Raw genomic sequence first — 24,803 nt, forward strand, 5'->3', positions numbered from 1 at the left:
GTTAAAGAATAATAACTGCACAACAATTTCCATCGTATCTTCCACATGCTTCTCAGATTTACACAGCTTTGCATTCCGTAAGCGTATCCAAGCATTTTACTAGCAGAACTCAAGGTATTTTACCTAACCGTCTAAATTCTACTTGTATAATATTGAGTAACGGATGTTTTGTTCCAGACAGGGGATTTTGGGCGGTTTTCATTCGAGTTTTACCTTATGACATGTTTTGTAGGCGATATGCGTTCGAGTTGGTGTTTAGACTACTGATGTAAAAGTTGTGTCAATGACATGTGATCTAATCTTGTTTTGCGGTTAAAAACGTATGATTCAGTTAGAAAAATGTTTTTTTTTTCTGTTAGTTTTAGAGTTTAGGGGCTTTTTAACTGACCTCTTGGTCGTGTATTGTGCGGACTTCAAAAAGTTGCCTCTAAGGGGTTATCGGGTTTTAGATCGAAAGAGAGGCTCGTGTACATGACTAGTTTAACTTTAACTTAAAGTTTTTATGAACGAGCGTACTGTGAAATCAGTACAAGCTAGTAAGATATTCATTCATTCATAATACTTTGAAGAATACGGGACATTGACTCAGTGGCTTCCGGTGACTACCTGTAACTATTTCCAAAGATCGAATAAAATGATAGAAGCGACCAAAGATTTAAAGTTTCCTTCGTTAGCAGGGATGGTTCTATGACATATGAACTAGACATGGCTAACTCAATTCGGCGCGTCTAGGCATGCGTACAGACCAAAAAAATGAAAATCTAGAGCTATAGGTAACATTTTTGGCGGCATTTCAGTGTTCTTTATCTATCAAATGTAAGCATAAGCAGACAATTCTTTAATTTTTCCCTTTAAGAGAATTTAATATATGGAAATAGTAAAAAGAAGGCTAGGCAAATCATAAGATTGAAAGTGGTTTATGATGAGTAGGATGTGACATCGTAGGCTGAAAACGGAACAACCCAGATAATGATGTGATCCACGAGCCCTTTATGTCATCAAATGAATATAAAATCAATTATTTTGATAAGATATTAAGTTCCGTATATAATTGGGTATTATAAATAGCTATTGTCATTAAGTAAGTAATCAGATGATGATTTGTGATCAATTATATTATGTTTATCTATAATGTCAGTTCCGTGATATAAATTAGTTATCATTAAATGCGCGCCTCGCGTGAATAAAATGTTTTTCTTTTTTCTTATTAGTAAAATCTAAAATAGTTTGTTTTTGTTAAAAAAAGGATTAAACACCATTATTACGATTACAACTAGTTTTCTGTTGTTATTTTGTTTCAATGCGGAAGAGTTGACAAAAATATCGGGTTCATTATTTAGAATAATTCATGAGGATTTGTCTATAAACTTTTAAAAAATATGGGACAAAACACGTGGCTCAACTAAAACCTTTTCATCATCATCATCATCATCATCAGCCTATAGCAGTCCACTGCTGGACATAGGCCTCTCCAAGTGCACGCCACTGAGATCGATTTTCGGCTGCTCGCATCCAGCTCCTGCCAGCCGTCTTGCGCAAGTCATCACTCCACCGTGCCTGAGGACGTCCTACACTACGTTTGCCGAGGCGTGGTCTCCACTCTAGAACTCGTTTACCCCAACGGTTATCGGTTCTTCGGCTAATATGGCCAGCCCACTGCCACTTCAGCTTGCTGATTCGGCCTTCGGCTTCTAAAACCTTTTATTGATATTTGAATCAATAATTAAGTTATTTTTAAAATTGAGCGTACAAAACAAACAAAGCTTATAATTTTATGTATCAATATTGATAATCAAGTACTTCTAGCCGATTGACAAAATACTAGCATTTGTCACATCTTTGCAAGCGTGGGCTTGCACCAACAACATAAACGTTGATTTTCCTAAAATAACTGATTACTATGTATTTTCACGTAAAATTTTCATTAATAAACAATTTATGATGTCAGTAAAAAAAATATGAAACGACTTCGTACTAAAAACTAGATGTAATTTTTAGAGCATTTAAAATTATCGAAACTTAGCTACTGATTACACATACACATTCACATTTAAAAATAGGCAAAACATTTCATATTTCAAGTAAGAATGACCATTGCCCAGCCCGGCCCTATTCACTGATTAAGCCTTATTGAAATAATGACCATGATACTACTTAAGTAAGCAAATTACAAGTGCTATATTAAGACTGCACGTTCGCAAAATTCTACTGAATGCCAGTTCATTGCACCTTCACATTATTTCCATAAGAGCAGACTGCACTGAGTCGGGCAATAGTTTAACCGGTGGTTTTTGAAAGGTTCTTCTAACCTACAGACAGACATGTGTAGCTGGAGAGTTTGTTGCGCCACTTCTTCCCACAAAAAAACAAATAGGAAGCGGTGAAGGGTTATTTTGGGGTCTGTCTTTTCTGACGTTTAAAAAGTGCTTTTTTTGCAGCTTAGTTTAAATAAACGATTTTTGGCAAAAAACATCTAAAGAAAATCTTGATTCCAATCAAAGTTTTCAGTCCGTTTGATACCAGCTAAATGCAGCTGATCTTTGAAATGTGCGTAGGTACTACCATTCCTCGTCATGCTGAATAATGAGCTCAAACAAACTATCGGCCGACTAAAAGTTTTCAGTATGCCGGTACTCTAATACTTAGTGATTCTTTCACATTCGTTCCGAGAACGTAAACAAAACGACAAACAATCGGAATTTCTAGATATCGAGTACAATACCGATCTCGATTTGACAATTATCAAGAAACATTCGATTTTCGCGTGAAATAGTGATGGGATTCAAAAAATATATCGAAAAGATATTATGTACACAAAAGTAGTGAAAATAATTGGATTGCAATAATTTTGAAAAAATCGTATCAAAATAGTGAAACAATAGAACACCTTTATTTCTCAGTAAAGTTTAATTGTATTTCAAATATTTATAAATGATAACAAAACGATTAAATAAATCATACTTTGTCCAAATTGCAAACTATTGAATTTTATAAAATAACAGTTTTGTAACTATATTGTATTGTTACTAGGTAGTAAAAAAATATGAAACATGATTCTAAACATATTTAGGTCAATAGAATTTGATGCTTGCAATTTTTTTGTATTCATACTCATAAAATGTATACATAACTACAATTATTTATGAATCAGTAAAACCAAAACCAAAAATAAGTATTTATTTATTTATTTATTTATGTAACATGGAAGACTTACAGCTAAAATAACTAGAAATAACACAAGTTTAGTTAACAGGGAGCCAATGACAAGTCTTCACTTATAGCAATAGTGTAACAATTGTAAAAAGAATGAGCAAACTGAGCATGCACAGGTTTTATAAAAATAAAATATGTAACTTATTGCCAACCAGTCAAATAACCAGACTAAAATAAAATAAAGTAACATAAAGTAAAAAAATTAAAAATAAAGTAAAAAAATTAAAAATAATACAAGAACAATGGTAGGAACAAAAACAAAATATAGAAAAACTAATCTAACTTTTGAAGAAGCTACGGCTTAGACACCTTCTCGCCGACACAACACTGGTTATAAATGGATCGAAATCATGCTGCCTGCACAGGTTGTTGAAGCAACGGCTTGCTCGCACAATATAACTATTTTGTCTGTAATTGGTAGACGCATTCGGTATACGTAGTGGTGGATTGAAACGAACTAATTTATGTGGGATGTTAAAGAAAAGTTTTGATAAGAGTTCTGGACTGTCGATGTCATTATTAATTATTTTTAACAAATAAATAAAGTCAGCAATTTCTCTGCGTCGAAAAAGTGGTAATAAGTGAAACTTCCTGCAAAGATTATAATAATTTACTGACTGATATGGGATCTTTTGATGAAAACAAAGGTACTTAATAAAGCGTTTTTGTATTCTCTCAATACGGTCTATGTATTTGATGTATCGTGGATTCCATATTTGTGATGCGTACTCCAGGTTACTCCTGACATAGGTGCAGTATAATATTTTAAGAGTTTTAGCTTGTGTAAAGGATTTGGACAGTCGCATTATGAACCCAAGTGATTTTGAAGCTTTTTTGACTATAGCATCAATGTGAGAATCAAAGAGCAGCTTGCAATCATGGTGCACACCCAAATCCCGAACGGAGTTGATTCTCGGTAAGGTATGGCCACCTAAGTTGTAGGAAGTTTCTAAGGTTAAGCGCTTTCTGGTATATGTTATAACTGAGCACTTTGAGGGGTTGAGGTCCAATTTATTTAACTGGCAATAATATTCAAGTCGCCGAAGATCACTCTGCAGCAGATCCATGTCTTCACTCGATGATATTGTTCGAAAAATTTTCATGTCATCAGCAAAGCACAATAAATTTGATGATTGGAGGCATTGATCGATGTCATTTACATATATAATAAACAGAAGCGGACCGAGCAATGAGCCTTGTGGGACTCCGCTAGGTACTAGAACCCAGCTGGACATGTAATTATTCAGTGCTACAGCTTGCGACCTATTTTCAATGTACGAGGAGAACCACCTGAGTAAATCTCCGCGGATTCCCACAAATTCCAGCTTTCTAATTAAGATCGTGTGATCAATTCGATCAAAAGCTTTACTATAATCGGTGTAAATGACATCAACCTGTCTGCCTCCATCCATAGCGCTAGTAATAAAGTCATTAAATAAGGTCAGATTCGTAACAGTGGATCGATTTTTCAAAAAGCCATGCTGAAAGGATGAAAAAGATTTCGAAAGACAAGGAACTAACTGATTATAGATGATTCTCTCAAATACTTTAGCTACGATGCATAGTTTAGAAATTGGTCTGTAGTTTGTAATTTCTGTTTTAGCCCCTTTTTTGTGCACAGGTGTTATAAACGCGGATTTCCACAGTCTAGGGACGACACACGTCGAGAGAGATTTAGCAAAAAGAATTGTGATGGGAAGAGAGATAGATGCCGCACACCTTACTAGAAGTTGAGATGAAATATTATCGGGTCCTGCGCCTTTAGAAGTATCTAGCTTAAGGAGCATATCTTCCACAGCATCACGTTTTATCTCAATATGGCCAATATCAGATATTAAATTCGGTGAAGAAGGACAAAGGGAAGTTGAGGATAAGGCACAAGTATTGCCATTGTCATGATTAAGAAAGGTAGAAAGAAAGTAGGAGGAGAACCCTTCACAAATCGATTCCCCCGTGAGAAGCATTTCATTATTATAATTTAGTGCACTAGGTATTGCGTTTAACTTATGACGGTTCTTAACAAAAGTCCAGAAATATTTTGGATTTTGTTTAATTGCATTCTCAGTCAATCTGACGTAGGTGTTATAACATTCAGATTCCATATTTTTAACTCTCTCACGCAATAACTTAAATGTTAAACTGTCAGATATATTACCATATATCTTAAATTTTTTTAAATATTTAAATTTTTCTCTAATTGTTCTTATAAGTGCTCGGCTGTACCATGTAGGGTATTTATTTTTACGGACAATTTTCAGAGGTATATATTTTTTCTGCAATTTAGATAAAGTGTCATTAAAAAACTCAACTGAATCATCCATTGAACGAGACGAAAATTCATGACCCCAGTCAATAGCACTTATCCCATTATTTAAAGACTGGAAGTCTCCCTTACTATAAATATACCGCATTTGCGGCGCACATTCCAAGGTACGTATTGCGAACTGATGAATGTTAATGAATAAAGCTGGATGATAAGGGTCCGTAGTTACTAAAGGTTCTGAACATTCATAAACGTGAACTACTTTATTAGACAGAACTAGATCCAAAAATTTACCATACCTATTACTTACCGAATTATACTGGCCGAAACCCAGTGTCCACAGCTCATCAGCAAGCAAGTATTCATCATTACTACTAAGGTTCACCGGTTCCAGCGACAGATAATTACTGTTTGAAGGGATCCATGAAATGCCACTCATGTTAAAGTCTCCAAGGATTAAAAACATATCCGAAGTATGGTTCATATAAATCTCATTTAGTTTTGTAAGAAAGTTACTCAGTTGTAATGAAAACGAAAGGCCTTGGTTTTGTCTACAGACATAGACGACACATATGTATAAATTCATACAGTTACGCGAATGTGCGTCTTTAAAGCGTATGTTAACCCACAGGTCTTCTGCTGTGGAAAATAACAGCGGTTGGGAGATAACCGGCAAATCTCTTCGCGTAGCAATAAGAACACCACCGCCTCGGGACTGCATAGTCATGTTGTAGTCTCGATCGCGACGCCAGACTATGTAACGCTCATCAAAGAGCTCAGAATTCAAAATACCATCTATTAACCAAGTCTCAGTTAACACAATAACATCGTAGGAGTTCATTGATACATGACGATAAAATGTGTCTGTTTTTGTTCGCAGTCCACGAACGTTTTGGTAATAAACCGTCAATTGAAATTCATTTAAATCACCCATTGTAAATGTCAACAAAAGTTGCATACGTAAAAGTATAAATAGTAAGAATAAAACAGATCATTTCTAATTTAAATTGCAGTTGCTTAAAATATGTGCACCATAAAAATATAAAATAACTATTCACGAGTGGGTAAAAATAAACGATTAGTTCGGAAAGGTAAGAATCATGCCACAGTAAGTTGTAAACAACCGTGCGAGCGAGAAAGCAGCGATGCCCCAAACAAACAAGTGCAAGCGAGACAAATATTTTCCCACGCAGTAATGCTACAATGCAACCAGCGCGGACACAATGAGAAGGTGTTAAGCTCATTAGTAAGTCAGGGGTGTAAAACATTTTACCAACAACAGAATGGATGCAAAATGATTCTATGATGTGTTTAATTAATGTTGTATATGTTATGTCAAAGTATAATAAGTGGTATTTTACACAAGTTTGTTTAAATCAGCATCCTTTCTGACTATGAATGGTTTACATTCATTGTTCTTTCGTACATGTATTTTTCCGTGCTTAACCCACACAAATTCGTACTTTTTATCTTTAGCAACACTTTTAACCATTGTTAACAGTTTTTTATTCTCAGCACTCAGATGGTCGTTGACGTAAATGCGTTTTGGTGTATCATTAAATCCCAAGTCGGCAGTCGACAGATTTTTATAGGCACGAGCGGCTGCGATAAAGTCGTCTTTTATGTATTTGTTTAGAAAACTCACTATTATCAATTTCTCTTTCGAGTTGTGCATAGGAACCCGTGTAATATAGTTTATCTGAGTCTTAGGACAGTTGTAATTTATCTTACGACCGATGGAATCTATAAATGAGAATAAGTTCTCATCTTTTTTAAGAGGAATTCCCTTGATCTCTACGTTATTCATCCTGGATCGTTGGTCCTGTACAGATAGCTCGAGTTTTGTCCTAGTTAATTCGGCCTGCAACGTGTTTACTGTATCGTGAAGATGCTCGAATGCAAAGACCTTTGTCTCCAGCTCCACAAGTCGTGCACTGAATTCGTCGAGCTTACTACTGGATGAGTCACAAGTTGTTTTTAAATCACTCAGCTCGTCTTTGATAATTCTCATATCTTCGACGAGAGATGGTAAGCTTAATAATTGACGTTTCATATCAAGAATCTCGCTTAGAATGGTTTCAAGGGATGCAGATTCCGAGGTAGGGCGAAGTACAGCTGGTGACGAAGCTCGACAATGAGGGCATTTCCATTGCGCCCTTCTGTCGACACCCAATCTCCTCCAACCTGCCTCAGAGATGTTCGCACACACAAAGTCCAAATACTTCTTGCAGCTCCCACATTGAACTCCGTCGTTAAACATTTCCTTACAGACTGCACACGAATTCATTTTGATCTCAAAAATATAATCAAATATGTATGTTAGTTTATTTAAATTTACGTTAATATTGTATAAATTTCATCAATAAGTATTAAAATACTTATTGATGAAATTTATAGTTTGTTGAAATCATAGATTTTTTTTATTAGGTAGAATACTCCATCGTCCTTAACACTTTAGATTTGTCAAATTGGAGAAACATTTTATTTTAGAGATTTCCGAAACTACTACTAAAACTATTTGTGGAATTGTGTTCGAACTATTAGTGTTAGTTAATTTTTGCACACCAGACAAAAATACTACAGTATGCCTACCTTCTATAGGACTTATTGTTTTCTGGTTATCTTTATACTGCCACCTAATTTTGCATAAGCATTAATCGTATGGTTTTGCACTCATCGGAATTATAAACCATGTCTTAATTTGCATGTTGAAGTATTACGAAATCTTTTTACATATAGTTTAATCCACTTTCATTCATAAGAATTGTCCTCCAAACAATCTGACTGACCTTTCTTTGAAAACGAAAGTTTAGTGCAAAGTTAACTCGTTTTGAATTATTTGTAAACATATTTAGGAATAAATTATTGCGTATTTGTAACCTATGGTATGGTATTATTATGTTATGTAACAATTTTTTTTATCTCAATATTCTTCAGCGAAATATGAGAGATTTACGTAATATTTTCATTTATTTCAGTGAGCTATAATAGTGCAAAATAAAAATATTTTAGAGCGTTACAGAAAGTGATAATACTCAGGTAATAGTTTAATGAATATCGGCAAATCTCGAAGACACCGGTAACAATAAACGGATATACGGTTAACTTGTTACACATTCGGATATATTTTTCGGATATCGATAATTATTAACATCACTATTGACTGCTAATATTTCCTAAATCCTCGCAAAAATCTAAAGAGCATTGTTAGGATATGATAATAATTTATAATCTATTAATTTATTGTTAAAAACAATATTTTTAAAAACTACCCTACATTAAAAAAATATGTAAATATTTACTTTTCAGGGCCCATAGCTCCAATCGGTCCAGGCTGTCCAAGTAAAGCTGGCTATCCCTTCTGCACTGCTCGCTCGTCCCGTTCGTAGGCACCACAAGTTTCGGGAACCTATCCCACAATTCCACAATATTGAAACGTCCACTTTCATCGAAAGACTCATTTTTCGCGGCTACTTTTAATATAGTCCCATTTAATATCGAATCGGTTAATAAACTTTTGTCTGGAAGTGTTAACTCGATGCACTCCCGCGCAGCGACGGTTGCGATCGCGAGGAGCAAGATTGCGCATGCGCGCGGCGCCATGATGTTACACTGTATGACGGCCGGCGGACAATTCGCGGGTATATCTGAACCGATCTGAACGTGCGTATTTGTTACTATAATCGATGAATCGAACAATAGCGTTGAGTAATTTTTTTTTAATATATCATTGGGTAATTAAGATGGGATTTTTGAAATCGATTGATTTAATTGTTTTGTTAATTAATTTGGTGACTTGGCTGTATTGTTAGTGTCAGTTACCACAGGTGTTGTTGATGACGGTTGGTCGGTGGGTGGGTCCGATATTTGGCTGGCATTGTGACGTCATTCTCACAGGTCTCGTCACCTGTACGGTAGCCGTGACGTAATGGCAACATTGAAATGAAAAAAAGTGGTAATTCAAACAAATGCGGTTTGTTGTTTAACTAAGCGTGATAATAAGTAAACACCATGGTCTTGAGGTTATGTCCCTCTATGTTTTGTTTTTAAACGTCACCGTAGGCAACTTTTCACACCTATCTTGTTTGTTGTTAAGGAAAGATTTGTATATATGGATAGTTTTATGTATCTCGGGGTATGTGACGATGAAATTCGAAACCTACTAGAGAAAATGCAATTTTCTTTCATTTTACTACATTTAAAATGCAATATTATTCCTTATCAACATGGGCTATATTTTGTACTGTTACGGGAAGTATTTCCTCTCAGGTTGGGGTTGAATGGTATTAATTTTGGAAATATGCTTTTTTTAAGAATAATAAGAATCTGCGATATTTTTAGTAAAACAAGGAAAATAAAAAAATAAACTACGTTTTTGAGTATCTGTGATACCTTGAAAGTACTCGTCGCTAACATTGCGTGATGATAATTTGAACGTCAAATGTTTGCCTTGCTTGGCCGAGACCTGCAAAAAACATTTTAGTAGCCATCGATTAGAATGTATCAGATTGATGAACTAACTGCAGTTACCTTTACACAAAACTCATCATCATTATTTTGTTTTAGACTGCATAAGGTATTACATGGAGTCCTAGTTAGTTTTACTTCTAATATTAAGTCGGAAAAGCGCAACTCTGATGACGTTATGAATTGATAGACAAGAGCCATTTAGATATTTAAATTAAGTATTGAAAGAAGTTATTAATCGCAGGCAAAACTCATATACCTACGTCGAAGAAAATGCTCAACATTGCACTTGGACTCAAAATATTTTTCTTCTGTAAATGGCCGGGGCCAGAAGAACGCTACTTCTTGTATATTTCTTCTTATTTATTTTTACCAGCAATATCACAAAATTCTTACCTTATAATAGCCCAGGACTATCAAGAGGACACCAAAGAATGTTTCTGGGAAATTCTATTCTATTCTATTTTTGCATATGGCAATCCGTGTCGATGTCAATTTCGACGATTCTGCCAATGACAAGTGGGATGAGAAGCAAGTCTCCGTCGTCACAACTTTTTCACATCGTTAAATACGTCATAATGTTTTCTTGACAGTTTTGTTTCCTTCTTCTATTCAATTAAGTATAATATTCATCATTTTTAAGTTCTTAATTAGTAGACGATTTAAGATAAGAGCATGAATCTCAGCATGACTATGCGCTTCATTAGTTTTTCTCTTAATTAATTCATAATAATCATTATCATAGTCATCCTTTTACAGATCCAGTAGTAGTTTACCCAAAATCTGACTCTGTAATCTGACTGTGTAAGATATAATTTACAGCCTACGAAGAACTGTTTGTTGTAAATTGTTAATGGCTTTGATTACAATGATGATAAGGATATAACCCCTAAAGACGACTCCATCCTACTTTTTATACTGAAGCTTGAAAAAAAAACTCCCAAAACGCGGGAGAGACTGCGAGAAACCGACAGCTTTTTCAATAAAAAAAGAAAATCAATCCTAAGAAAAAAAGCTTTACAACTAATTTATTACACTCAAATAATCGTAAAAAAGCACATCACTAATCTTTATTCAATAAACAAAACATTTTCTCGAGGTTTATTATTTCGGATAAAACGACAGTTGGGCCAGGGGCAAAGGAGAATCGGTGCTTTAAGGCCAATGTGTCTTTTATAGATAGCCATTTAGGCCCAGAGTGGAATCTATATAGTGGTGATTACGGTAGGGAAAGAGAGCTTAGCTATTATGAGACAAGGTTGGGCATTTATCGATAAGGATTCAATTACGTAGTCGGACTTCGAAAATAAAATCGATGTACAGATTAAATTGACGATTTTGGCAATGATAAAATTCCTGTTACAGATTTAAATATATTTTTATTTGATTTTATTTTTCCGCTTAGTTATATTTCAGTTCATAAAAATAGTATACTGAATTTGTTTATTTTGATACATACAAACGCCAATATTATGATTCAGTGTGAAGATAAATATATGTTTATGCAATATTGTGATACTAATACTAGAAAATTGAGTTCCGTAAATGCGTTATGACATGGTTCATACGGACATACAATTTTGAAATAAATAAATAAATAGTGAAGAAAGAAAACCCTTTGAGTCGTTGATTGATCAACAAAACGATTCTGATTTAATTAATTAAGTCATGCATAATGTTAAGATTTGATTCCAATATGAATTGTAGATTTAATATATATTTATTTACGGATTCTATTAATTCGCAGTAGGTAATCCACAACCTAAGATGATTAGGCTTATTTTAAAAACAAGCTTTTTAAAAATAGCAACTTTTGTATATAAATATTTTGGTTGGATGTATCGATATCGATATTTTGAGTTCCAACACTATTTACGCGTGACCCTAATATTTTTTGGCTATTGTGACGACAAATATGAAGGGCTCAGATATTATCGAGATCATAAAAGTATATTTTTATATGCTATCAATATTATTATGTCCCCGTAACGTGGTCAGCTAATTAATTCTTTCAGTTATTTCTTATTTATTAAGATCGTTATTAAGAGTAGAACTCATGTTTTTTATTTACATTTTAATAATAAGTTATTCATCATTTATAATGTTTTTCTTGCTTTGATGCCTTGCTAATTGAATGAACCAACAGTTTTTCAAAACTGATACTGAAAAGACTTAACTTCTAACTTCAGTCACCATCATCCAAAGCCTTGCTTTTCAACTTCTAACCATAGAAAAATGACTTTAAACATGAGAATCGCAAAGTCTGCTTACAGAACTTTCCAAGGTAAGCAGAAGCCTCGATTAGGACAGCCTTGGCCATGACAAACATGCGATATTTTTCATCAAGAACCACGCAATCAGACTGAATCTTTCTATGTAGCTTTTTTTTAGGTTAGCCAACAATTGTTTACACATAATATTATATTTAGAATTGACATATAAACTTTTGTAAGTGTAACAATCACTTATAGGCTAACACGACATGCACCACAGGTACATGGTTATTTACACAAATAAATTATTTAGTTAGTTTTGTTCTTAAGATGAGGTTAGATGTAACATTGGAATTCACTAATATTTCATGGGAATTTTTTATATTATTATTATTAGACTCTTATTGCCTTAAACCCATCATGTTTCTTCTGAAGCCCTTTATATCGGGTGTGTCATTCATAATCACATTAAATGAAATGCGTTAATATACTGGTTAATATATGTCGATTAACACCAAGAAAAAAGAAAAATACGTGAAAATAAAAAAATGCATTTTTAATTTAATAAAAACGAACACCATATGGAAGTCAGTCATTACAAACAGCTGAAATTCTCCCCTGAAAACTGACAGCTGTCAACTGATCAAAACATTCAATACTCCTAACTTTATCTCTGCTTAACACATGATGTTGTAAATTATGAAAACGAAAAATGAGTCCTGTGGCTAAACCGCTGAATGGATTATGTTATTTTTTTTACAAATCGCTATAGAATATCATGAAGTACATGTGATAGAATTTAATGTGATTATGAACGACACACCCGATATACCGGCGGGCCGCGGTAACTCTTTCGAAAAATCCTGCAGCCCCGAACAATCTCGCAGCCTGAATCTTTATGCCTAAGGCTACATTTCAGTTCCATTGTTCTAAAATAAGAATTAGTTTATATTACAAAAATGTCGAAGTTCAAGACTTAGGTGACAATTGCTATGGCATTGAATAGTCGTTTCGAAAGAAATACTTGTTTCAATTAACATATATGCCTACCTAAGATGCGTTGGACTGTTTATTAACATTATAATGTTGTTTTCAACGGAGGCTCGTGGCTAATATACAGTCGCCGGGAAAAAAGAAAATGACAATTAACTATATTATGAAAGACCTATTTTATCTTGAAAATAGTTATAGCTTTGAACTTTGATTTATAAAAAAGTGATACCGTTAGTAAATTATTGTGTTTGTAATTTTGGAAAAACCTCTCAAAGTGAAAGTTTTGGCAAATGGATTATGCGCTGAAGGAAAACTGAAAAACTTTCGACTATTCATAATGTCGTACTATTATTACAACAGATTTTGATCAATTTTGTTAGATATAAAGTATTTTTAATAAATGCACTTTATTTTAAATTGCATACTTTTAATAGCTAAATGGTATTCACGAAACATGACAACGTAATAAGAAAATGATATGATCACTAAATAATCTATTTTTCGATAATGAGTCAAAATATAATATCATTGGTTTCTTTTTTGGTTTGCAGATGAGCTTCAAACTTTTATGGTATTGTCATAAAACCCGGTAGGGCGAAGAGGATTCTTTTAATTTATTAAGTAATTTTTAAATTAACCTTGAACTACGATCATCTATAAAAACGAGTTCGTGTGATGTGACCAAATATTATAATTACCTATGGATTAAAATTGTAGGCTTATTTTTTTGGGGTCCCGTAAACAAAGAGAAAAGCGGGACACTGTTACACAGGTCAACAAAAGAAAAAAAAAATTTTGGTGCCGAGATCTCATTTACGGTTTTGTATTAGGTATGCATTGACAACACTAAAAATATATATTTTTTTTTTTTCCTACGTGTAGTTTTTTGTCTACCCTCTATTTTTTAACTTTGCAGTAAATAGTACTTTCGTGAGCACGGTTTCAAGTCTTATTTGTCTCTTTCAATAAATAAATCGATTTTGATACAATGTCTTCATCGCGTAGAAGTTGTGTCAATGATCCAAATATGTTTTGTTACATTTGTGGGGAATATACAGTCAAAAAGTTTAGGAAACCTATTACAGATTTTATAAAAAGTGCCTATTTTTCGTACTTTAACTCGCAAATTGAAGATAAAAACAAGCCATGGATACCGCAAATTGTTTGTAAAATGTGCTATGAACACTTGAGACAATGGGTCAGTGGTAAAAGAAGCCGTATGAGGTTCGGGGTGCCTATGCAATGGAGAGAACCAAAAAATCACTTCGATGACTGTTACTTCTGCTGTGTCAATTTGCATGGTGTTAACGTTAAAAAAATGATTTATCCAGACTTACAATCGGCTAGAAGACCTTTACCACATTCAGAGGAAGTACCTGTTCCAACGTTTTGTTTTACCTATGAATCATCATGTGAAGAAACCGATAGTAACGCGTCAAGCGATAGTGACATTGAAGAAACAGCGTCTTCAGAGCCAAAACCTTTCACCCAAGTCGAATTAAACGATTTAATAAGGGATCTCGAACTACCTAAAGAATCTGCAGAGTTGTTGGCTTCTAGATTAAAAGAAAAAAACTTGTTGGCGTCAGGTACGAAAGTGACATTCTATCGTACAAGAGAGCAAGATTTGCTACCATTTTTTAATTCGGAAAATGATCTTGTTTTTTGTTCGGATGTGCAAGGCCTACTTCTCAAAATGGGTCTTTCAAAATACCAACCAAGTGAATGGCGTCTCTTCATAGACAGTTCTAAACGAAGCCTTAAGTGTGTTCTTTTACACAATGGCAACCAATTTGGTTCAGTTCCCATTGCTCATTCAACCAAATTAAAGGAAGAATATCAAAATATTGCACTTGTTCTAGGAAAAATCAAATATAATGAACACAAATGGAGCATTTGTGTAGATCTAAAAATGGTTAACTTCTTATTAGGACAGCAAAGTGGATACACCAAATACCCATGTTTTTATTGTCTGTGGGATAGTCGTGCTAAACAGCAACACTGGAGAAATAGAGATTGGCCTGTACGTGAGATGTTGGAAGTGGGAAAGCAGAATGTAATAAACCCATCTTTGGTTCCAAGAGATAAAATTATATTGCCCCCCTTGCACATTAAACTAGGACTAATGAAACAATTTGTGAAGGCGTTAGATAAAAATGGGCAATGTTTTTCTTATATAACGAGAAAATTTCGTAGTCTAAGCATAGAAAAGATAAAAGCGGGTATTTTTGATGGACCACAGATAAGAATATTAATAAATGATACTAATTTCTCAAGTTCAATGACCAGTTTGGAGCTACTTGCGTGGAATTCGTTTGTTGAAGTTACAAAAAATTTTCTGGGAAATCACAAGTCTAGTAACTACTCTGAAATTGTTAACAACATGCTGGAGAATTTCAAAAACTTAGGATGTAACATGTCCATCAAAGTGCATTATCTCCACAGTCACCTTGACCAGTTTCCAGAGAATCTTGGTTCCTATAGCGAAGAACAAGGGGAGCGGTTTCATCAGGACCTAAAAACTATGGAAGAGAGGTACCAAGGCCGATGGGATCAGCATATGATGGCTGACTACTGCTGGGGGATGCAGCGTGATTGTCCTGCTACTCCTCATTCACGAAAATCGCGTAAAAAGAAGTTTTTGTGTACATAAGAATTTAATATATGTTGTTTTTGGTGTAATTATGGTTTTTTCTGTTTAATAAAAAAATCTAGAAAACTACACGTAGAAAATCAAAATTTTTGCTATTTATGTAATTACTATAGGGTCCTAAATTAAAAAAATAATACAGCTTTTCGGCACCAAAACCACTGTTGACCAGTGTTATCAAAGTCAAAGGTTTTTATTGCATATACATATAGACCTGTTACAGGTGCTTAAGAAACGTCAACCTAGTTGCGCGGTTCCAAAAAGTGGGTCTTATGGGGAAGAACCGGCAAGAAACTCCATAGGCACTCTTTTTAAACGGTTTTATTTAGCTCACCCCGTTTGTTTTTTTTTATTTTTTCAAAAAAAGAAGTGTTTACAATATTTTATGGGTTGACTCTGAGAAAATTATATTCCTAAGATTTTACAGTTCGTCTTTGCCCGTTTTGTCCTTGCTGCATCTCGTGAACTGAGGTAGCTAGACTTATTGTTGCCGCTAAAATGAAAACCAGAATAAAATAAATATTTTAGGGGCGCCCATACAACAAACGCGGTATTTTTTCAATTCTAGAGATAATGGTATGGAACCCTTATCGTTTGCGAGTTTTAAGAAAATTTTATAAGTAGGCGTTGGCTCCCCATTTACCTAACCCATATTTTATATGATAATTCAATCATACGATGAAATTTTAAACGGCGTGGGATTTTTCAAACCTGTCTTCTTTATTTGAAGTTGGCTATAAAAAAAGGGGTTCTATCTTCCTTTATAGTAGCATGATCTAATATATTGTAGCCATAATAGGTAGACAGCATATTATATCTGGCAGATATATAGTGTGAAATTATGTAAATATTATATTACCTTATATACCTTTAGCGATGGCAAGAATCATCGAATGACTCCTCCCGCCGTGGGTTAGCAGCGGTGAGGGAGTGTCAGTCTTTTACTGACAAAAAATCCATCGTGTTCCTTCGTAGACTTTTTATGTACCTGGGCCGCGGTAACTCTTTCGAACAATCCCGCAGTCCCATCTTGACACACATAATGACAAAGGTTGTAACGTCAAAGGGATGACGAAAACCAAATTAGCTAGGCAGAAGATTAAGTAGTTAAAAAAAAACCTGTAATTTTATAGTGAACCGGCAGAACGACTTTCGGTTTTAGTGAACCCACCCAAAACAAAAATGTGAAAGACTGCCAAGTTCGATAATATGGGAATGCTTCGCCTATAAAAGAAGTGAGATCTGAATAAGTACCAAGTTCCATACACATACCTCAGTTAAAAATAGTTACTTTTTAATGATGTTACTTGGCAAGTTTTCATACACCTACTAAACGCAATGAATCAAGTATTTAATTTTCTATTAAAACTTGCCAAGTAATCATCATTAAAAAGTAACTATTTTTAACTGAGGTATGTGTATGGAACTTGGTACTTATTCAGATCTCACTTCTTTTATAGGCGAAGCATTCCCATATTATCGAACTTGGCAGTCTTTCACATTTTTGTTTTGGGTGGGATTTCATTTATTTTTGTAAGGTTGTTTATTTTATTTTTTTCTTATGATGAAGTTAGTTAAAGAAATGTCTCATTTATACTATTTTTTAGATTTTTTAATATGCACTATGTTTCTTACAAAGAAATGAACTAGATTAACTATGACTAGATTTACCAACTGACTGACATGACATGTTATCATATATTATGTTCGTGGATCAAAGTTACACATTCGTTATTTTCGAAAGTGATTCACACTTGGCCGTTTTCAGATTTTTACTTTACTTTGACTAAATACAAACCTTTGTACCATTCGAAGATATATTATATAAATATAGATAAATTTAGTTCGTTTTAGTTCCTTAGGGGTATAAATTTACACCGGGTATAAAACACCTTCATTATTTTGAAACCGACTCACACTTGGCCATTTTCAGATTTTTCCCTTTACCTTGATATAAAGACCTACCTCCATGCCAAATTTCAAGTCAATACGACCATTGGAAGTGGTCTAGGTTTTTGATGAGTGAGTCAGTCAGTGAGTGTATAGTAAAAATAGCGATTTTCTGACGTCAATATCTCAAGACCTACAATAGGTATATTAATGAAATTTTGTATTTTAGATAAGTGAGGGGGTCTCAACAGATACTAGAAATTTGACATGCGTAAATAAAATAGATTTTGAGTTACAGGGGGGTCGAATTTGGCCCGAAATGGTTCGTGTAATATAACCCACGGCCGGTGTGTCGCCTTTTTCGCTCGAACTTGGCGGACACACTGCCGTGTGTCTAGATTCCGAATTGGTTTTTCTATTTTTAAAACTGGTTACAATTTTTTTTTCTAACGGGGATTCTAAAAATATATTACAGAATGTAGGTCATGTTTTGTTTTTATTTTAAGTACAAAACAGTAGGTAACATTTGTAATCTCCTTAACAGTAGTAAATAGTTAATGTTAATAAATACTTTTTGTATGCATTGTAAATAGTATTTCTATATTTTTTCTGCAATATGTTTTTTTACAGTCCTTCGTAATATTCTTTCAAACAAGTTACTTTAAAGTTTATTCTCTACACATAAGTCTGAAGATGTACTTAGTATTTCAGAACAATACATAATATTACATGAATAGAGGTACATATTATAATAAAATTTATATCTCTCGTGACTTACAGACGTCTTTCAATCGATTCTACTAGAAGTTCAGATTCCAATATGATAACTATAGTTGGTTGAATCAGTTCCCTGGAGTCTTCTTACAGATCGCTACACAATATTGTATTATACAGCTATAATTAGATAAGATAAAGAAAAAAAAGTAAATATTATAAAAAAAAACTTGCCTAAAGTTTTTTATTACGAAATCTGTAAAGGTCAAGTTAACTATTAGTTCGAGAAGTTATTTTAACTTTAATACAGCTGTGGCATATCTATGACAATAAAGGATAAGGAGCTAAGAACAAATATTTTTTGTAAAAAAAATCGAATTGAGTTGGTTCACCTAAAGATTTTTCAGTATTGAGTTATTATTATCTGCATAGCTTTTTCTGTATTGACTTATGTTAGTTAAATAATTTTGCACAAAACAAAGTATTGGTATATTTTATAGCACCTATTAATCAATTCGCCCACGTTTATTTTGTCATATTATGGGCAAAACGAGAAAATTAAAAAATTACTTATTGTTTGTTTCGGCAAATCCGGTTGACAAGATAATAACTATTTTTAATTTATTATCTTATTGCAATCGATAGGTAAAGTGCAATAGTAAAAGGTCATGTCACACCTGATAAATGTAATACATTTTATAACGTCAATATAAGAAGCCAACGGTAGGGTGACAGCGAACTTGTAGCTACCTAACAACTTAAGTGCTCGTTCTGTTCATGTGTGCCATGACCTTTAGATTCCGATTCGTCCCAAAAACTAAAAATAAACTGTCTGGTATCAACTGGAACTAAAAATAGTAAAACCAGTTAGTCAAAATACAGGCTTTTTTCGCTAGTAATGCTATTTTTATCCGATGTTATTTGATTCCATTCAGAAATTTTGAATATTAATATATACAGGTTTAGAGCTATCATTGACCCAAGTTTTTTTTAGTTTAAAGTTTAAATTTAAATCATATACTGAATAATTTTGACGAGTTAACTACATCCTTACACCTGTTTGATTGATATTTATAATAACAATCTCAATTCCAAACTTTGATCTTTGGACCTTATTAATTTTAGCTTGTAATAAAATAGATATAATGTGACATGGACATGTTTCCTTAAAGGATCCAGATAATAAGTGTATTTTATATTTTATGACACCCATTTTCTTATTAGTCGCTGTATTTGGAGGATATAATATAAAATGATGTAATTTTTAAACTGGTCTATGGAAATATTGAAATGCCTACAAAAAGTGTCGTTAAGGTTAGATGTAGTGGGTTGTATCAAAGTTCAGCTCAATGCTGGCTACTAATTTTCACATCTATTTGGATGAGATGAGAAATGAAAAGTTAAATGGTGTTTCTATAGGCTGCCATAGTCCTGCAAATGATGTGTATTAACACTATGGCAAATAGAAATATGATACCAAGAACTGGCCTGTATTGAACACCCCTTCTTCGATTCCAACAACTAATTCCTACCTTAGAGAGAACTAAATGTAGCTCCATTTATTTCTTAATTTGATGAGGTCAGGTTTGTGTTACTCTCACACTAAAACAGAAAACTTTCTTCCTGATAGCAATTACACTTTTTTATATTATTATAAACAACCGAGGCTTTGGTTCTTGCCCTCATGATCCTTATAACAATAATTCACACTGCTCACTTCAATGATCATCGAATTCGAAGCTTCCTTTTAAAAACCTCATTATTTCAGCCATTTAATTAAAAAGAATCATATAATTGTCACTATTTATGAATCTTGCGGAAGTAATAACAAGAAGATTATATTGTGAATTTAGTGCCAATGTCCTGAAGAGCATCGGCGACAGTTTTATTTGAAATTCCTGCTTTTTCTGGCAGTTCGCGTAAACACCCAAAAAGGTGAAGGGCGAATATGATTTGTTTTCATATTTCTTATTTTAATAACTTGTTTGTATAATAAGTATTGGTAAGACTTATAAAAAAATGAGGAAATTGTGAGAAAATAAACGATCTGAAATTAGAAATTCTATTTTTGAAAAACAATATCAGGTTTTCTTCTAGAAAAGCAAAAGAAAATATAAAGTGTTCATAACATTATCCTGTAATATAACTGGCTATTTCTTATATCTGCTAGTCGCACAACTCCTTATGTAAATGCCTGTTCGTAATACTTCAAACCTGTACCTTTTATCCTTAGGTACAATCAGCAGAAACTTAATAAGCTGACTAACAGCTATATAGTAGAAAAAACGAAAGACTGACGCGTATGTTTACATAACTACTTCATTTACTCAAGACCTTTTTAGCTTATAGGATACAATTTACTGATATTTGAGTCTTAAAAACATGTATTTTCTTGATTCATCTCGCATTAAGTAAATAATGTATAGTTTTTTTTGTGGTAGGAAGTTTATCAAGTTACCTCTCTCGCTGTGGGTTAGCAGCATGAGGGAGTGTCAGACTCTTACAGACTGAAAGCCACGGTGTTCATTCTTAGGCCCTTTATGTACTCTTTCAAACAATCCCACAGCCCCGACAGGCTTTGGCCCTGGCGGTTCCACCACCACTTGATACATAAAGGTATATTGCGCATTAAGCCCGATTCTTATACAAAGAGGATACCATTTACCAAATAGGATTTATTTATTTAGTCTTGTTTTTCCATGATATATCTCGAAGGCATACCTTTGTTCCAAAGTAGCTATAGGCACCATCATGTAAATACAATGAATATTATCTTCATAGTGCGCAGTAACTTACAAAGCTCGTACCTTGCTTGTTTACTTACTTTTCTGCAATTTGTACCTACTTGCACTAAGTAAACTTGTAGGCATGTGGTAATGATCTTGACCAGCCGTGACTCCTGCAACCAGTTGCTAATGGTGGAAGGGTAAAAATAGAAGACTGGCCCTATGGAGGTGTATGACCGCAAATGGTAGATGGTTCTAGAAACTAGTATACAGGTTGTAAACCATTCATGTGCGTAGTAAAATCGAACGTAAAAGAGTACTGAAAATGGGTCGATGGAAATGATTTTGGAACCAGGCGGCAGCTGGAGGCAGGAGTGGTGAAGCTTAAAGATAAAAGTTTAAGAAAATATGTTGTAATGTAGGTCATGTCACAACCGATAAGTTTAAGGTATGATAGGAATTAATGTAAATTCAGGTATAACAGTTTTTTTAGATCAGACGAACAAGTGAAATGACCAAATGATTGCTCGACTTGACTTCGGCTTTTAGCAGTTTGCTTCCATTTAGAATTTTCCTTATAAAATTGGAACATGCTGTATCACATCTATCAACCATAATATCCTTCGTAGTTAAAGACGTCGCAGGATATAATTTATCTTGTAGAATACTTTTTACTGCAAAACTGGTATCTGACATATTTTTTCTAAGATTAATTAGAAGATGGTACACAGGCATTGTAGAAAAAATTACAAGTTAATGTCTGTAGGTAACCATATTAACTAAGTTTGATTTGCGTCTAACAAGATCTGGTTAGATTAAAGTTAGGTCATGTCAATTCATTAAAATATTATAAATACCTATCTTTATGAATGATAATGCTTATCTTATTAGAAGCGCTCGTTGCTTTAATGAATTATCTCGTGAGCATGATATTGACTTATTTTGCACTAAGACGAAAGTAGCGAGGAAACTTTAAGCTAAATCATTTTTGAGAATGAAGCACTTTCTGGTGGTACTCAAATACACACGTAGCAAATAAATAATAATAATAATTAAAAAAAACACATTCAGGCATTATAATACTCGTAGTTCATCGTTAATATTATATATCTGTGGAGGCTTGTTATTAGCAACTGGAAAATATATTTTTGTTACATATTAGGATGTTATTAGTCTGTAAGCCTTCTTAAAATAAATAAAATAAAATAAAATAACTAGTTGTAAGAAGTTGTTAAATACGAAATAAGTCGAATATTTAGGTTGTCTATGTCTGGAAATCAATTACATACAATCAAGATTCAAGTAAAAAATTACAAAAACCGTCACAACTTCATATAGAAGTTTTGAATTTGAGAAATTATGTATTGGTATTTTAAGTATACGTAGTTGTTTTCCTTTATTGCCAGTGATAAAATAAACAAAAAATACGGCCCGACTTGTGGAAGCTCTAGGATAAGTAGGCTATAGGTCGTTTTATTAAAAGTAAATATTTTTTCTTTAACGGTTCAGTAATATATTTCGATTAATCTTTTGGCTAAATATAGCTGCTTGTAGACTAAGTTAGTAAAAGTAATACGTTTATATCTGGCTTGTAGGTCGGGGTCATTGAAATTTGAGATCTAGTTTTCTGTTCAAAGTCTATACTGATCTAGCTAAATTTTATACTGCACTGTAGAAAATTTAAACCTGTTTGGATAGAAGTTATGGAGTACTTAATCTGTGAAACATTTAAATACCTTTAATTACTGCTTGCCTAGGGAAAATAGCACCACTGTGCTACTCTATTGAATAAAAGGATCTAATGGAGATTCTTGTAGGATCCTCTTCCTTCCTCTTTGGAAACATACACCTAGCTATTGACGATATTCGTGATAGACATGACTTTTAACAAAAGAGAGCTTAGAATTTTGTAAAAACACAAATTGATTTTGAAAGGGTGCTTATTATAATATTGTTCCCTATGGGTATGTCATGAGTTACCTGTTTTATGTCTATGAAACAACATAGGTACTAAAGAACATTCTTCGAAAAACCACAGGAGGTAATGAAGTCTGCTAGCCTAATTATGGTGCGTGTCATATTGATCTAATGTGAGCACAGCTTAAGGCCATACATTTACCATTTACCGTTAGATTAAGGAAAAGATGCAGAAAATTATGAGGAAAGTTGACATGAATCGTATTATGTTTCTTTCTCGATAATATGATTTGGCGTGTAACTTTTCTTGAGACATAATATAATTTGTGCTTATGATACAGTAGAATCTAGGGTTTGAATGAAGTTCGAAAGTATTTGCTAGTACGGCAAAATAGTTGACAGACCTTTCCTATGTGTATTTATATTACAGCTAACTATGCTTGTTTATGAATTGTCATTGCAATATGGAATTTCATATTTTTTTAAATTCAAAAGTGATTTAACATATCTGGGATGTTTCTATAGCCCATTTATTTGTGAAGTTGGATTCATGCCCATAACAGGCAGGACAGGACATCTTATTAACTACTTTTCTGATTACCTACACTTTCTGAGATTATCATGTGTACCACTATGTCTTGCTATCGTTATCAGAGCAATAAATGGATTTGTATATCTTCCATCGCATAAGGTTTAGGTTTTAAAATGGCTGTTTGGAATATACAGACTAATAATATAAGATACGGTTGATATGAAACCGCGGATCCCTGGAAATTGCAAAAAAAAACTTTTTGAAAAAAAAAATATATACATATTGATTTCTGACACTTACGCGAATATTAGACATTTAAATAAAACTACTTTTAAGAAATACAAACATATAATAATAACACTTCTAAGAAATAAATTAATTAAATCGTTTGATTAAAGAAATGCCTAGTGTAGGGTGGTAGCCATTGAACCACCAAAAGTTTGGAGATCTCTAGCGCCCTCGTTTTTAAAGTCTAAGAAAATATTTTTGTCTCAAATGATAGGTTATTTAATAAGCTACCAAATTGTGTTGAAATAAGTGGAAAGCATTTGCTGTTGCCTAATTTATACATGTTTTTTTAAAACATGAGAAATGGTTCATAGCGTACTCCTAGGGGTACACAAAGAACCGGGGGGGTGGTATTAAATGAACCATGTGGTACGCAATGAATCACGGTAATATAAAAAAAAACATTATTATTTGTTTTAAAGAAAAATAAATACACTATTTATAACTTTTTATAATTTTAAAGTTTCGGGTTATACATACATATAAGAACCAACAAATCAGCCTTAAAACTTAATTTTTAACAATAATTATGAACATCTTAAAAGTTACGCACAAACTCTTTCCGGGAAAAAGAAAACACATTTTGTACTTGTTTATTTATATTAATTAAAATGCTCTTAGCATTATAAAGTCGACGTGTTTTTATCACATTCAGACTTATGTTTTTTTATTGTCCCAATCACAAATTGTAACAATCAACATGTCTTTATGCTGTCTTCATGTTGGGCAGTAAAAAATTTACTTGCATCATAATGGGGCTCTAGTCTACAAGACGGATTGTTCCTGTACTTTGTTTGTGACATATCTTCGCACAAACACTTCGTCTGTCGCAATACTGGATTGAGAAGGTTGCAGTTTTTGCTGTTTTTCGAATGCTTAATCCCGACAAGTGTTTTTTCTATACCTCTTTGTGTAGCTTCCGTGGTGTGATACCCTT

General features: G+C 33.5%; 1 protein-coding gene across 1 annotated transcript in view; it reads right to left on the reverse strand.

The window, feature by feature from the left end:
• The window catches only part of LOC124632566 (nose resistant to fluoxetine protein 6-like), a 35,986-nt gene extending 26,891 nt beyond the window's left edge, over nt 1-9,095 (reverse strand). Inside the window, exon 1 of the mRNA XM_047167439.1 lies at nt 8,779-9,095. Within this exon, the coding sequence (XP_047023395.1) occupies nt 8,779-9,079 (301 nt within the window). The 5' untranslated portion in view covers nt 9,080-9,095. The remainder of the gene's footprint in view (nt 1-8,778) is intronic.
• Nucleotides 9,096-24,803: the final 15,708 nt, after the last annotated feature.

This window comes from Helicoverpa zea, chromosome 8 (assembly GCF_022581195.2).
Source record: "Helicoverpa zea isolate HzStark_Cry1AcR chromosome 8, ilHelZeax1.1, whole genome shotgun sequence".
NCBI lineage: Eukaryota > Metazoa > Arthropoda > Insecta > Lepidoptera > Noctuidae > Helicoverpa > Helicoverpa zea.